The sequence below is a fragment of the Platichthys flesus genome, chromosome 17 (genome assembly GCF_949316205.1).
Source record: "Platichthys flesus chromosome 17, fPlaFle2.1, whole genome shotgun sequence".
Taxonomy (NCBI): domain Eukaryota; kingdom Metazoa; phylum Chordata; class Actinopteri; order Pleuronectiformes; family Pleuronectidae; genus Platichthys; species Platichthys flesus.
Window position 1 is genome coordinate 10600769 of NC_084961.1, and position 16902 is coordinate 10617670.

The window sequence follows — 16902 nt, forward strand, 5'->3', positions numbered from 1 at the left end:
TCCCCCCCCCCCCTCCCCGTACAATATTATTGTTATTCTCTCACTCGCTCATTCATTCTCTCTCTATCACACACACACACACAGAGACAAACACAAACACCCACAAATGTAACAACGTCTTAACTATAGTGTTTCTCGCACTCTAACACAATTACATCCAATTTGACCAGATTTTAAATGGGAGCTGGTGCTTATATTAGACTGTAAAAACATGAATGTATAATTTATACATATTTCAGTCAGGACCACTTTTGTCAAAACAACTTTATTTGCCTCTGCATAAGTTACGTTTGATGGAATGTCTCTGTTCTGACCTCACTGCCCCTTCCACTTGCATATACGTGGAAAGCCTGAAAGCCTTAGACTCTCCGTCCTTCCATTTGCCTACATGGAAAGATTAAGACCGAGAGCGCGGCAGCAAGACCCCCGAAGGGAACAGAACAATGACAACAGAAATGAAACTGAATAACTCAAACGCAGCATGCAAAAGGGTGGAGCTGGGTTGCAAAATGGCTTAAAGAGGATAAAATAAATGAGGCGCCTTGTCTGAGCTTTGCCTTAAAGTGTTGAAGGGAGTCAGCTGAGCCATCAGCTGATGTGGGCTGCCTTCGAGATCAGCTGCATCTCAGACACTGTTCCTAACATTGATTGACACCAGACTGTATTTACCCAGTGTTTTTCATCACAATAAACATACAGCACAAATTCAATTTTAAATGGTTTAAATAACCTTTGGGAGTTTTACTGCGGTTTGCTGTGTAACCATACACCTGACACTTTGCAGTCCATTTGTGACTTGGGGTTGAATCATGTTTCACAGCGCCCTCATCCCTTGTGTTCGACCACATCATTTCCTATCAGCCGGCGCTTGTCTTCTCTGAGCAGTACCCTCCTCCTCTGTGGGGATGAGTCGGTGAAAAAGAGCAAGCTGGCAGGAAGGGAAGCTTAATTCTGAGATAATAAAGACAGAGCGAAACATTAAGTGATGAGTGACGGAGCAAAGGAATGAGCACTTTCAGGTCATCATGGTGCTGCCGCAGAAAAATAGTCTGCCGGAGAATGGAGAGCAGGAGAAAACCTTTCTAACTTATTTCAGTGCATTAGAGAAAACTGTTGTCATAGTGAGAGGGAGACAACATTTCACTGTCACAAAATTAATTTTGCAGAATTATTATAATAGGCTTTTTTTTTCAAGGCAAAGCAATCTAGAGACACTTGATGAAACTGTTGATGAGGCGGATGTACAGTTTTAATGTGGTTCATGTGTTAAGAAGTTGGAGGACTAATTCAAGCTGTAACACTTCTTTTTTTAACCACATACATTTATCTCAAGACACTTTACTTTGAGAAAACCCATCAGTTCCCACAATGAGCAAGCACTGGGTAACAGTGGGGAGGAAAAACTCCCCTTTACCAGGATTAAACCTCGCACGCAGGGTGGGCGACACTCTGCCTCCGACAGTTGGGTTGAAGGGAGAGAAATGGGGGAGAGAGGAGAGTGAGGATAAGGAGAGAGGGGGAGCTGGGTAAATGCTCTTTTTAAACCCAGTCAAACTGGTTGAAAGTAATAGTGATACTAAAAAGTAGTGGTTTGATCAATAATAACAGAAGCAAAGATAAAAACACTCAAATATAATCATTTTCCCGCAGCCATCTGAAGCCCACAGCTGTAAAACAATCTGCCGCTGTCCCAGATAGACACACACACACACACACACACACACACACACACGCGTGCACACAGAGGCAAAATCAATAAATAATTGATGATAATTGGCTCATCCATACATAATTGATACTTTCAATTACCACTAAGAAGCCCCACCTGAGTGTGTTTCTGTGTACACGGCGGTGGACTCTCACATAAACAGTAAGTCACACATGACATGTATGACTTCACCCATCTGCTGCGTCTCTCGCCGCTCTTAATCATGATGGTTCAGAAATATATTGTTCTGTGTTGGGGACGTGCTCTCTCTCTCTTTCTGACACAATGCAGGTTACTCACATGCTCTACATCTCCCTAAATGTTATCTCCACCTGTCGCTGCACTGGCAGGAAACCCTTCTCTTCTTCAGATAAGCAAGTGGAGTGCACGCTCCAGACTCACCGTGCTTCCTTATCGGGGATGTTCTTTAGAGGAATAACAGCATATTTTCAGTGTTGTACAAGGAGTCATGATTTTAGTTTGACAACTAGGCAACTGTCATTTGTTTATCTTGCCTCCAGGCTCAGAGCAATCAATGGAAACATGAGTTAACCACACAGCAGAGAATACCAGCGATGCTTCTTACTCCCTGTGGGAAATTCTAACCGAGCCAGTGAGAACCAATCAATTGTTTATCAAACAAAAATGCCAAACATTGTCTTGTTCCAGCATCATAAATATGTGGATCTGCTCTTTTCATTATTTTACTTGGGTTGTTTCATGCAGAAAAAATCGAATCAAATCCCCCCAAAATTGTTTAATGAAAAATCTTTATAACAGAACAGTGTCAAAGTACGCATTTATGTACGGCCTTATAGCATTGTTATCAGATTCCATTTCTGAAAACCCACTCGTACATTTTCACTGAGCCAAACCAGTAAAATAAGTTTTCAATTTTGAGTTTCAAAAAAAGATCAATCCTTTTGTTTTGTGATTCACCGAGTTAAATCTTTTTAAAGTCCAAACAGTGAGTTTTGAGTTCTTTTCCTCGAACCTAAATAACACCCTGCTTGCCCCTTTGCTTCTCTTCTCACATTCCTGCAGATCACAACTCTGATCAACCATAAAGACAAGCCAAAGAAGTCTGAGCGCACCCTGGCAGCCATACACAGGGTGGGCCAGGCCGTGAGTGTGGCTGTGGGACGCTTTGTTGCTGTCGGGGAAGCCATCGCCGGCGAGAACCAGGAGCTGAAGGATGAGATGGGTCAGGCCTGCTTCGAGGCGCGCAGAGCAGGTATGTTACTTTGCCTTGATCGCATTACGTACTTGACTTTTTGCCGAACTTCTAGATTTATAACACATTTTAAAGTATTTTCATGGTGGCTCTTATTTTGTGATTTTATCCTGCAAAAGTCTGTGAGAGCCGATGATCCTCAAGGCTTCTGCAAACTGCATCCGGAGCGTCTGCGGCTTAATGGCGTCCAGAACTTGCCACAGAGGGAATTAAAGCCGGTTGATCACCAGGATTTAAGTTATTGTCCCCTCATCTGTGCGTTTTTTGTTCCGACAAACTGTGACAGTTTCATAAAGCGTGGGACTTCACCTTCAGGCTTCACGGTGTTATCAAATTTGAGCAAACTTCGATTAGTCTGGACAGCCGGGTTGTCAAGCTGTATTACATCAGGGGACCTCGGGAGTGATCTAAAGACATTGTTGTTATTAGGTTGGAAGTACAGGCTGCGAAAAAAGAACACAGCTCCATCACCCAAGGGTGCAGTGTAGAATGAGGGGAATTAATGCGTCCGCACCGAGTTGGAAAGCACTGCATAATAAATTCTGATAGAAAGGTTCATGGAGACTTTATGCACCAGGCTTTTGGCAAAATTGAAGGAGCTTTAGTTTTCCTAATATGCGCCGCCTCATATATTGCGGTTGTGTTATGCAAAGAGGAATAAATCCAGGGTAAAAACTGAGCGAGAGAAAGAGGAACAGAGAGTTTCGGGAGCTGGGAAACAGTGTCAACCAGGGTGAGGAAACAAGAAAGTGTGGTTCACTGTTTTGGGGATGACTGTCAGGTTTTACTGAACCTGAGATGGAGGAGGTGAGTTTCTTTGTCAAATAGGTGTTTCTTTTTTTCTGTTCAGATGTCTTTCAAACAAACACTGAAGGCACAGATCGTCACCCGTGTGTCCTCCTGTCCATCTTTACGTTCTTTTTGCCGATCATTGCAACTTGCTCTGGGGCAGAAATTCTTCTATATATCTCAGCAAATTAGTTTGTATCTGGCAAAAACAATGACCGCATTTAGCCTTCTCACGAGCAGCCCGGGAAACAATATCACTGCGGATAAGAATTTAGACACAACACTGTGGTAATAGGTTTTTGTTGTGGGGGAACCAGTTTGTGTAGCAAAGCGTTTAATCCGAGCACAGCGCTAATTTGTAAAGACGGCTAAAACCCGGACAAAGAGAGTGCTGGTGGGAGGAGGAGGAGGAGGAGGGGAATGGACCGATGAGAAAATGTGCCCGTGTGTGCATATGTCAGGCCAAGTGAGGTATATGTGTGTTTGTCCGTGTTGCCCACTGTGACTAATTTATTCCACCTCTCCCTTTTCCTCCTTGAGCGGTCTTCTCACAGTTTTCTCTTGCATTTCTCCCGACAGAAACTGTCTCCTGATTTATTTCCCCAATAACTTTTTTGGTGTCATCTCTGTCCATTTGAAACAAAAATTATGGAGACGTCTTGAGGGATGAAAGAGAAAGTTTATTTAAGATTCTTTTAAGTCTCTGGGAGAGAGGAGGGCTAGTTAGCGATGGATTGACATTTTCTCTAATACCTAACTACAGGGAGAGTTTAATCAGGCAGGCTTCGGCCTTGTGCGCCATAATGAATGAAATAAAGGGAGGCTGAGAGCACTAGTTTAATTAGATGCTACCCATCATCAGAGCGGTGCAGAGATCCAATGAGGCAGGTCAGTGAGGGCAATCTGTGTTGGATCTCTGTCTCTGTCTCTTTCACTCAGCCTCTCGGTGTCACTCTCTCATTCGCGTGCTTTCCATATCACTCTGTTTCTCACTCAGAGAGAGTCACAATGCCAGGGACGGTGCTCAGGAACAAGATGAACCCATAGCAGATGCAGTATGTGAGTGTTTAGATGCTGAAGTACATGTGGATTACACATTCCGTAAAGATTAAATGTCCTTTAAGGGCTTTACCAAGACATCAGGGAATAGTTTCTCTCGATTAAGGAAAATGGTAAAATTCCTCTCACCTTATACACTGTTTTCTATTCACAAGCAAAATGCTTTTTATAAATGACACAGAGGTCCTGACATTTGAACAATAACTAAGGGACCAGTGGGATTTCCTTTTTATGTATTTAAGGTTATGAAAATCCCTGCAGTATACGATTCATACGGGTCGGTGGCGGGTATTGCCCAGGGTTGAGCATGGGTCAGGCCTGTGCCATCCACCCTGCCAGTGTCATTGGGTTGGGGGGGGATGTTGTGCAGCATTCTCTGTGCGCCAGGCCTCTCTGTTTTTAACTGTTTAGCAGAGCTGGCACCGAAAAAGCAGCCTGTCGGATGCAATCAGTTCGCCGGCGCTGCTTCTTCCAAAGGACCAGCCAAACCAAACAGACAGCCGGGCTGCCTGACCCGATAGAGACCCATCTCCCCGTCCCCCCCCGGCCTTCTGGGCTCTATTCTGAGATTTCTCTCTGGCGCTCTCAACTCCTGACATTCTCCTCTTGATAGGGACTCCTCTTGTGATGGATTTTCGGCCTAAAAAAGGACTTTGCATTCTTCCCCTTTTAGAGAGAAAGTTGGACTTTTCTCCCCTGCATTTGCATATTCCTTATATGTATGAGTTTGCTCAACTGTGTTTGCCAATTGTGTCTGGCATGTTTGTCTAAGTTGTGCCCCCCCCCCCCCCCCCCCCCTTCCTTAAAAACGGCTCACACCACCCAGATAGCATGCCAGCAGTGTTTGGGTCAGGTTTGCATAACTGTCATACCACTGTGCTGAATATAGGACTGTTTCATTCCGTCCCGGACAGTGTGTTCTCCCAGAGGTGAAGAGAGGCAGAATGGAAGAACATTGGGCCAGAGTGTATTCTGGAGGCTGAACAATAATAAAGAGCAAAGTCGGAAAAACCTCTTGACCTCCCCATCCTTCCATTTTCTGCCTCCACATCTCAGAGGCAGGAGGCAAAGCAAAGTAGCCTGGAGGTCTCTCTGCCCAGCCACATCCTGCAGCCCTTGCTGAGGCATCCCGAGGCACTCCCAGGCCAGATGAGATATGTAACCTCCAGCATGTTCTGGCACCGCGTCCCCAACTGGGAGAAGACTCGTTATGAATTGTCTTGTGGTTTAACCAGAAAGTCTCAAACCAAAAGTAATTTTCCACTTTTCAAACTGAACTCTAGGTTCTCCCCAAACTGCACCATCTCCCTCTCACCTGCTCACACCTCTTTTTTGATTCAGCGAGCTGAGAAACAAGCCTCTTCTTCAGATTGATCTCATCTGGCAGATTTTTCTTTTCTCTCTCTATATACATATAACGCGACCACGAAAAAACCTTTGCTGAGCAACACTGTATCCTTGCCTCCCCTCTTTGCAGGTGATGCCATCGCCCAGCTGACAGACGTGGGATCGGTGTTGCCCACCCAGTCAGACGGATGTGTCACCGTGTTCAGTGAAAGGACAGGGATGGTGAAGGCTGCACGCTTGCTCCTCTCTTCAGTCACTAAAGTGCTGGTGTTAGCTGATCGCATCGTTATCAAACAGATAATCACGTCACGGAACAAGGTGAGACATGCTAATGTAGGCCTGGTGCAGACTTTAAGGATCATGCATGAATTTTCTTTTTCAAACTGAAGTGATCTCTGCCCGCACGAGTGTTCTGGCTCCGTTTCAGCCCATCCGGACTGAAACGGGGCCAGCAGCATATACGATGTCTCTATTATAGCTGCTCTAAAAATCCAGGGTTATGTGGACGCCAGGCGTATCCATAGCAGAGATGATGCAGTAGCATGGATGTAGCCCCTGCACACACCTAGTGGTGCACAAACGAACCCACACACCTTTGCAAACCCCACTCCCAGTCCTTTATTCCCTATTAGAGAAGCACTGGAGGTAATTGAAGGAAACCAGCACATTTAGCAACAACGAAAAAACACCGCCAGAGAACGTCTCTCTCTCTCTCTCTCTCTCTCTCTCTCTCTCTCTCTCTCTCTCTCTCTCTCTCTCTCTCTCCCTCTCCCTCTCTCTCCCTCCACTTCTCTCCCTCTCCATAGTACCTGCGGATGCTCTTAGCCAGACTCTGACTGTGATATGGATGTAGCTGGAGACTGAGCCAAGAATGGAAACAGGGGGCCTAATAATGACTGGTTAGCCTCGTTTGGACAGGCAGTCAGCAGCCCCCCTGTTCTCCATTACTGGCAAACACAGTTACATCTCTTCCTCTTCTTTGTCTGCTGTGGAGCTGCTGCGTTAGTGCTGCCAGCTAACTTCCCCCCCAGCAGCTAAATTAGCACCTTCATGGACTGCTATTAACTGAAATGCTGGTTTGGAATGACTAAATCTGCTAGTTTTATTTTCTAGGGTTATCACCTTATCACACCGAGCCTTTAAAGCAACACTATACAAAAACATTTCTCTCCAATATTACGAGAGGAAAATTTTAATATTTCAAGACAGAATCTAAAAGAAAAACTGAACTGTATGAATGTATTAGTAGAATAAATGTCGTTCTTGGCGCTTTCGTAAAGTAAAGATTCACTCTTGGAATAAAAAGATGTGTATGTATGTGTTTGGCTGGTTTTTACACCTTCTGCTGAAACCCTGCGACATCAGAAAGGACTTGAAGAACACAAACCATATGTCGGTGTTCACCGCACTGCTCTGATCTCCCGGCTCCTCGCAGGTCCTGGTAACCCTTGACCATCTGGAAAGAGTCAGCACCTTCCAGGAATTTGTCCAGATTTTCAGCCAGTTTGGCAACGAGATGGTGGAGTTCGCCCACCTCACCGGAGACAGACAGAACGTGAGTAGCATGTCATGAAAACCCAACTCCTCTGCTTTCCTGGGTCAAGAGGGTCAAAGATGTGTGTGTATGTGGTCTAAATAGGCGAAAAGGCTTCAAGTACAAACAGTAATTTGTTTATTCATGCAGCTGTAAATCATCTAACAGGCAGTAATTTTATGGATATGACATTCTGCAGGTGGTGGAATTAGACTGTGAAACAGAACTTGAACACTATCAATGGGCCAGCGATCTCAGAACAAGTCAATAATTCAAGCATCAAATATTGACACTTCCCAAAGAAATCCAACAATGGCGTGACAAGGTTTCTCCTCTTTAACCTGCAAAGTTACTTACCTATCTCTGTATCTGTTAGTTTTTGCAATTCATGTGTCAAAAACCATAAAAAACGTCTCAGGTCGAACTAATATACCTCGAAGATTGTCAACATCACATTTCAATGTAAATACGAGCCGACCTGTGCTTTCAGTGGCCAATTTCCTAGGCAGCACATATTCTTTTTAGCGAATTTGCAAAACAAAACTTTTGCCCCTATCTTCAGGAAAACAGTCTTCTAACTTTTTACTGTCGGAGGCTGCTAATCCCACTTTGATGCATACATCCAACCACCACAGCTAAAGCGCTTTGCCTGCAGAAGCTGATGTAAAGTGCAGCGGCTGCGATATCTAGACAGGGAGGGAGGACCGACCATCCCTCCCTCTGAATTTCATCGGCGCTCCTGTTTTGACACACACATCACGTCTCTTTCCGGCGCTCCACATTGCAGCTAATGCTCTCACTCTCTCCTCATTTGCCATCCTGTTTTCTTTTTCTGTTTTTTTTTTTTTTTTACTTTTTGTTTTTGTATTCACTCCCACTCATGCTCCCCCTTTTAGTAAATCTACCATCTTCATGTATTGAAGCCAGGCAAGCGCAGAGGCAAAAATAATGACAGATAATCACATCAGCTTTTTAATCTATGGAGAAGTGCCGGGGGGTGGGGGGGGGGGTTGATTCAGCTGCCTTTCCAAATCCTGTATCTACCTAATTTGAGCCGTCTATTTCTGTTGGGAACGCAGGGAGAGGGATGCAGCCAGTCATGCACATCTTCTATCCTATTCTGGTGACTCCGCTTTTGATTAGATTACAATTAACCGAGGCGGTTTAACGTGTGCGAACACTCTGTGAGAGGAATCTGTGTCCCTTCATACCAGCATGAAAGAGATTGATCAAATACTTTTGATGCTTCATGTCCCTCGGACGGACACCCTGAGAGTTCTAAGAACCCCTAACTGGAGTAAAGCCTCCCTTTACCATCTGGTGTGTGCGCTTGTGTGTGTTTGTGCGGCAGGACTTGAAGGACGAGAAGAAGAAAGCGCGGATGGCAGCAGCCAGAGCGGTGCTGGAGAAATGCACCATGATGCTCCTCACAGCCTCCAAGGTAAACTGCTGGTGCACCAAAACACTGGACTCCTGGGAGAAAGGGTCATGGATCGTCAACGTCCAGATTTAAGACCTCTAAGTCCTTCACAAGTGTGTTCATTGTCAAGTTTTCACACATGCTGCAGCTCAAGTCACACAATCATAAATAAAACAAATGGAGTGAATAATGCTGGTTGAAAAAACATGAAAGACGATAGAAGTCGAATAGAGTAGAAGAGGCCACGCGCTTTGACATTTCACATTGAATTCCTTTTCCGAAGACTTGCCTGAGGCACCCAGATTGCGAGTCGGCGCGCATCAACAAAGACGCAGTGTTCCACCGAATGCGCTGCGCCCTGGAGCAGGTCATCGAGATAGTCACCGAGGCGCGGAGCTGCGGGGAGAACAAGATCCTTCCTACCAGCATCTACAACGGCATCAAGGACTTCAAGGTAGGATCAGAAATACGCACTGGGGAAGAAGCTGATGTATGAGGCTCAACTGACACGCGTTGGCCTGGGAAGTGGAGCTATGGTCCGATGGTGGACGAGGCTTCACACTGAGCAGGTCTTGTTTTAGCTGCACAGGAGCACAAATGTGACTTAGGCTACATCCATAAAACCAAGTTCAAACAAAAACGATTTGTCCACACAAGCGTTTTGGCTCCCTATCAGTTTTGACTCCCTTCCATACCTACACTCTTAAAACTGCATGTCACATGACCCCTCGCATACACTGGGCCTGCACATGAAATAGCTTGTCCCATGTTAGCAGTTATATTATTTAAAATGAAATTAAAAAGAAAAAAAATGTCAGCAACGCTTGTAATTGATTATCCACGTTGCGTTACGCACTTGTATCCGAGGTTTATTTTCCTCCGGAAGGACGTTATGTGATAGGAGCCTGACGAATCAGCAAAAGCTTTGTTGTGGCTGACAAGTTCCAGACAGCAAGAAGTTTGTCTACATCATCATTTCCAAACATCTCCATTTCTGCTGTTTCAGACTCAAACACAGCCCCAGAGCTGCAAACCTAAACTGGGACCAGCAGCGTTTCCAAACTTCTCCATTTTAGCAGCTCTAAACTTCAACCTGTGTGGACACCAGTCCTATCTGTAGCAGAGTTGATATAAATTAAGTACTGTGAGCTGAGCGTTATAGAAAGAATAACTGAGCTTCAGATGTGAGTCAGCACGGAAGATTAGATCAAGTGAACCTCCATCACATCTTCCTCGTCCTCAGAAATGAATTATTTGTTGAAAATATATTTTTCCATTGAGAGAAAAACAGAATAAAGTATAACAATGTAAGGTACTGGAGATGCTTCTTGTTTTTATTTAATGGCTTTATTACAGTTATTGGCAAAGTTAAGTTAAGCTCATGTAAACACGTCATCTAAGGACACATAAGCCAATACCATCACTCAGGCACAATGCATTTGATCTAATATTTTATATTTGAGTTCCTTTGACGGTGAAGCTAAGGCGACACCAAACTCCACACCACTTGTTATTTAACAATGAGGTCAAGTGCTCAGGGATAATGAGATTATAAATTATGCTTTCTCTCCTCAGCACATTAGTTAGTTAGTAAAGCTCTTGTGTGTCCCCCCTTTTGTTTAAATCCTTCTTTCACTCATCTCACCTCCTCCCTCCTCCCCTCCCCTCCCCTCCTCTCCCACCCGTCTCATGCAGTCCAGTGTGGAGTGCCTGCGGGAGAACCTGTACTCCTCATCCCCCCAGAGCGTCGGCAGCCAGCTGGAGGCGTTGGTGGAGCGGACGGAGGATTTCACCGACTCGGCCTACACCAGCCACGAGCAGCGGCAGGCCATCCTCAGCGTGTGCCAGCTGGCGCGCCAGGACACTCAGCAGCTGATGAACGCCTGGATCGAGGCGGTATGTTGTGCGCGTGCACAGATGTACACTTTTTTTATAAAAGCACATGCTACGGTACTGAGGCAATTAAAAGTACCTCATCTGTAAGACACCTGTGAAAGGAGAGTCTGATAACAAGATGCACTTAAGACCCATCTGAGCAAAGAAGACACAAACTCACAAACCCACCCACACACATTAAGCCTCCCTCTCTGAATCCCTCAGTCCTTTCTTTTGCCTGCACACTTCCTCTTCACTCATCCTTCCTTGAAAAACAGAGCATAATAACCCCACCTGAATAACAGATTTTTTTTTACTTAGGCTCTTTTGGCTGAGAGAGAGACATCACTCAGTGTTTCATGTCTTGTTACCATTCAGCAGAACCTCATTGGCCTTCACAACTAATGGACTTATGAAACACAAGTCATTATGATTCAGTTTCTCCTTGCAAACTTTTTTTTTCTCCCAGAGTGTTCAGTTACAGGGCAGACGCTGCTGCCACATAATTGTACAGTGTTACCTCGTGTCGCCTTTGCAGTTGAAGGTCATTGGCAGGATTTGGAAAGGCCAGAATGCTGCACCGTTCTGAAATTACAGAGAAATTAGCATGTGCAATTATTCATTCTTTTAATTTGAGTTGTTTTTTTGCTGCGCTTTCATTACAATGATTTGCTGTGTTTGGCATTGGTTTGTTTGTCTCTAAGTCAGCAGCATTACACAAAAGCGATGACAGATTACCATAAAAGAAGGGGGAAGGATGCAGTATGGATCAGAGACGAAAGCCATTCAAATTCTGGTGCAGATCCAGGGATGTTTTATTTACTTAAACATTGCGAGATGATTGTCTAGGGAATAAGTTTTAATGCCTTTATGTAATCTTTCAGATAACTGTCCAGGTTTGTGTGTATGACTAGAAAAACCATTGTGTGTCTCATGCTCTATTCTCCTCTTCTTTTTTCCTTCCCACCGGAGCAGCAGTCTGTCCACGCCAAAGAGGCCACGGAGGACATGGAGGTGGCCATCCTGAAGACGTGCCAGAGCGTCGGTGAACTCAGACGTGAGGTGAGCGGCAGTCCGTCTCCGCTCTACATGGACTTCGTTAAAAAAACAAGATACCTGATGTGGCTTTCTCTCACTTGCTGTTCGACTCCTGTAACTGGTTTCCTCCAATTTTCAGCTCACCTGCTGCTGTCTTCTCTCTCTCAAATTCTTTTTTTTGCCTACTAAAAATCCACCCTCATTCATACCTCTCTGTAACCCCCCCCCCCCCCCCCTTACCGTTATTCTACAATTTCATCTGTGATTCCTCTTCCCCTCCTCTAGCTCCATAAAGTGGCCGTCGGCCGAGCCTCAGACCTGCTGAAGGTTCACGGAGAGCAGTTGCCTCTGCGGGCCCTCAAAGCCGGGGGGGCCGAGGGAAACATTGAGGCAGTGGCGGAGTATTCCCGCAAGCTCACCGAGCAGAAGGAGCAGCTGGTGGAGGTGGGCAGAGGGAGCAGGGAGGCAGTGGTGCCACTTTGTAGAGGGGCTCGGCTGGTAAAAAAAAAGTAGCAGATATTTATTTTTTTTCTACACACCTGCCTGCAGCATCATGCCGCACGCACTTCTTTATGCAAGCAAACACATCGTGCAGGAGTTGAATGAGAATGTAGAGTACACTTCACGTCCTCCACCCAATGAATAGCAACCTGTTGTTTTATTATGCAAATACCGAGCTGAGAAATGCAGCACACGGTTTGTCGTGTCTTCGCTAGTGGTCCTAAGATCCCCAAAACCACATTTTATATATTACTTCATAAAAGCTTAGCTGACATTGAAGAATTAGTGTCGCAGTAGAGGTAGCGGATTTATTCTTATTAATCCTCCTCCTTTATGTCCCTCCAGACCTGTCGGCTGTTGTGCCATGTGTCGGGGAGCGAGCCTCTGGAGATCACCTGCGTACACGCTGAAGAGACCTTCCATGTCATCGGTCCACAGGTAACGTTACACCTCCGAACATCCCATTACCTTTCATCCCCCATATGGATTGCTGTTTCAGGTTCGTCTTAACGTCATGGCCCATTGACTTGATGTGAAGATGCCAGCTAACAGGGGGGAGAGGAGAGTTCTAGAAAGGCATGCGGCGGTTTGAGAGTGAAATGGAACCGGAGCGATACTCTACACAGAAAATATACATATTACCTCATGTCTACTCTGTTCACCTCCTACACCTGCCGTCCATTCAAGATAATAGCCCAGAAGGCACTGTCCACATCGTCCCCATGTCCCACATCGAATTATGTTTGCGCTTGGAAACCATCCTTGCCAGTAATCATCCAGCAGTGCAGAATCCTCCTGTCCTGCGGTGAGAATGTCAGGCCCCGCATGATTCTGCAGTAATGACTCTGCTCCTAAGTTCAAAGGTCAATCAATCAATAATTCTGCAGTGTAGGGTGGCGATGGTGTTATCTCTCTGTCTGCTCAACCTAATCGAGGGTGGCCCAGAGGGTAATTGCCTATTAAATACTACACGGCAGGGGGAGGGGGGTACAATGTGTGTGTGTGCTTGCATGCGTCTTTGTTTGTGTGTGTTAGGTTTTTTTGCAGATTTTAGAAGCAATACAACCCCACTGTGTTAATATAGCACCTTGATAAGCTAGTCTTATCCAACACACACAAGCCACATTCGCTCATTTACACACATTCATTCATTCATTCATAGTATACTTCAAAATGCGTACTGGAGGAGCCGGGGATCGAACCACCGCAAACCCACTCTTCCTCCTGAGCCACAGCCGCCCCACATATGATGTTCATACCACAATTCTGTCATCAACCATGATTTCTTTATTTAGCAAAACACAAAATTACAGATGGCTGTGTCTCGGGAGCCGGAGCGGGTGGTCCTCTGACCAAAAGGTCGGAGGTTTGATCCACGCTTCCTCCAACCCAAATCCTGAAATTCCTTGGGCAAGATACTGAAACTTGAATTGGAGATAGAAAAAGCACAGTGTATAGAAGGACTGTATGAATGTGTATACAAATAGGTGAATGTGACTTGTTGTGCAATTTGGTTTGAGTGGGCGATAAGACCAGGAAAGCTCAACATAAAATAAAAAGATGACTGCTGTGTTTACAAACTAAACTGCTGTGAAGCCTAAACCTAGAATACATAAGAAACTCTATATTTGTTTTAAGGAATAATTCCCCTGCAGTATTTTGATAGAGGGTTAAGCTTTGTCATTATTAATTCAACAGGTAGCATTTGACCATAACTCACAATGTAATGTAAAGCAATGTAATATTTAAGATGCTCCTTCATCAGGGTCATCTGAGTTCCTATCTGCCTTTTTGTTTTATGGTGAGCAGTTGTGTGTGTAACAGTGATGGTTGCAATGAGCGTGTCAGTGTGATAGAGCGTCTGATCTGAGCCCCACGAGAGGGAAGTCGGCTATTTTACTGGTGTTGATTAAAGCAGATTATTCAACAGAGCTGTAGCCCTCTCATTACACACAGAGCAGAGAGACGGGAGAAAGCTATTCATCAAGGAAATAAGGATACAAAGCTTTTAACATTGCTAATAGGCGTATTAATGACCGAGGTTTAGTTGTTGTCAAGTGTTAGTGCCTCTATTAAGGGAGCTGTTTATGAGCTTGGGAAGAATAGCAGCTTCCAGTTGCATCTAATTGGATTGAAAATCAACACAGCCGATGTCCTAGTTTCCCATTTTCAGGCCAAAATTACACCTCATGCTGTTTCTCTTCCTACTGCCTGCATGATGTTTTATCTCTGGATAAGGACAAACCCAATTTAAAGATTCCTTCCTCTCCTGTCACAACCTATCACACTCCGGCGCAGATCATGTCGGCGGCCCAGACGCTGGCCCTCCACCCGTCCAGCAAGATCGCCAAGGAGAACCTGGAGGTGTTCTGCGAGGCCTGGGAGTCGCAGCTCGGTGACATGGCCCTGCTGCTGAGAGAGATCAATGACGTCTTTGAAGGCAGACGAGGTTCGCTTTTGTTCAATTAATGATGCTTGGGTGCGTTGGGGCTTGAGTCTGGGCTGGAGGACAGACGACACGTACGCACCAGAAACTGTCTTTTGCAGAGAGTGAGAAGCGGAGGTGAATACAGGCCGTCTATGGCGTTTTACCCTGAAAGATTTCAATTCTCTAATAACACCTTGATGACTAAATTTGCAGCTGAAAACCTCAATAACCTTAATGAGAGTTCAGGTTGAGGCAAAGCAAGCAGCATGAATAGATCTTTAAAAAATTAATCATCACGGTCTGTGGGAGGTATTTTGTCAATGCCATTTAACAACTGTGTATTCACGCCTCCTCTGTTCTTTCACTCTAATATCTATTGAGCCAGTTTACCTGAAGTGTCCAAGTCCTGCACAGCTCCTCTTAAACACTCACAGACAGAGAATCAGACAGAAGGTACACTTACCTACCAACTCAAGCTGATGTAACTGTGTGTATATTTGCACCCACTGTTACATTTGCCCGCATGCAGACGTTTGTATTAGGCAGTGTGAGGTTGAAGTGCTTTCACACGCTCAGTCAGAGCCAGTGAGAAGCTGTTCTGGCTTATTTTCAAGATGGTGCTTTGCCCTCACGAAGCTGGCTCTCACATTAAAATGCAGTAAATATTATGAAGTGCAGCTCAGTGGGTGAATGGCTCACATCCATCACACTGTTGTTTGAGCGTGAAGCCAAAACGCCCTGTTCAGATGTTATATGGACACTGAGGAGGAATTTGCTTTGAATGTGTCAAAGGTTGGCGATGATAAAAGCAAAACTGTTTTATTACCATAATTACTGAATAACAATAATTGCCCTTACTAATTACGGGACACAAGGAGAAATAACAAAATTCTAAATTAATTCATCTATGATTAAAACATGAAGTCCTTATTTTTTTTTATTGATGATCTTGAACTCTCTACTTCTAGGAGACAAAAGACCTTATTTGTCACTTCCAAGACCCGGGGTGAGGATCACACCCACACTTCCCCATGAAAAATTACAATCATCCATTGCATTGTAATCCTCCAATTAACACCATTCCTCTCTCCTACCCCCCCCCCCCCCCCCCCCCCCCCCCCCCCCCCCCCGCAGAAACACATGGCTAACTTGAAGACTGTCAAGGCTGTCAAGCTGGATGCGGAGGTAACGTGTACCGTGAACTCTTCTGGCCTTCAGCACGATACATCACGTCACGTCTCGCGCCCTGTTCTGACAGCGGTATTTTCATCTCCGGAAAACTCTTGTGTCACCCGCCTGAAGAATTGATGGCGTTTGAAATGTAACAGGCTGCGATTTTTGCCGGCCGGCAGTTTTACCACGCTGCACCACAGGATGCAAGATTAGGCTGATTTTGGACGTTCTGAGAGCGTTAACAGATTAAAATGACCTCGCTTGCTAACATGCATTTCTTAACTGACATCCATTACACCTCAGGCTTTAATATAGGCAATTAAATGTGCGTGTGTTTTTATGTGTTTGTTCAGGAGCAGACAAGCATGGCCAAGCTGGGCCTGGAGCTCCGTCTGCTGTCCTCAGACGTGGACACAGAGGTGGAGAAGTGGCAGGACCAAGAACATGACATTGTCAGGCAGAGCCAAAGCTTGGCCAGTATGGCCTACAACATGCACCTGTTCACCAGGTAGCCTCGGTAGCCCCACACTACATGCACAGTCACCCACATGCTAACAGTCTTTCTACCTATGGTTACAAATAAGCTTCCTCGTGAATCTCTTTAGAAGCTCAGTGGTAATGAGACTCACAGCTAGTAGCATATACCAGGTGTCGTGTGTGACTCTGAAATCATTGAGATTCATCTAAGTCAGTGATCCCCAAACTTGTTTTTTTTTGCCCAAACTGAGGGACGCACACACACACGACATAAAGGGGTATTGTTTAGTCCTGTAAGCTCAGTATAACCACTTTCATT

The 16902-nt window shown here is 45.1% G+C and overlaps 1 protein-coding gene across 2 annotated transcripts in view; it reads left to right on the forward strand.

The window, feature by feature from the left end:
• The window catches only part of ctnnal1 (catenin (cadherin-associated protein), alpha-like 1), a 46509-nt gene that overhangs the window by 24147 nt on the left and 5460 nt on the right, over positions 1-16902 (forward strand). The window contains exons 2-14 of one of the 2 annotated variants that reach the window (XM_062409531.1): positions 2753-2942; positions 6268-6455; positions 7573-7692; positions 9023-9112; positions 9375-9545; positions 10787-10987; positions 11942-12028; positions 12290-12448; positions 12851-12943; positions 14804-14954; positions 15902-15939; positions 16068-16193; positions 16460-16614. In XM_062409531.1, coding sequence (XP_062265515.1) covers positions 2753-2942; positions 6268-6455; positions 7573-7692; positions 9023-9112; positions 9375-9545; positions 10787-10987; positions 11942-12028; positions 12290-12448; positions 12851-12943; positions 14804-14954; positions 15902-15939; positions 16068-16193; positions 16460-16614 — 1769 coding nt within the window. The remainder of the gene's footprint in view (positions 1-2752; positions 2943-6267; positions 6456-7572; positions 7693-9022; positions 9113-9374; positions 9546-10786; positions 10988-11941; positions 12029-12289; positions 12449-12850; positions 12944-14803; positions 14955-15901; positions 15940-16067; positions 16194-16459; positions 16615-16902) is intronic. The other variant, XM_062409532.1, reaches the window with a different exon arrangement.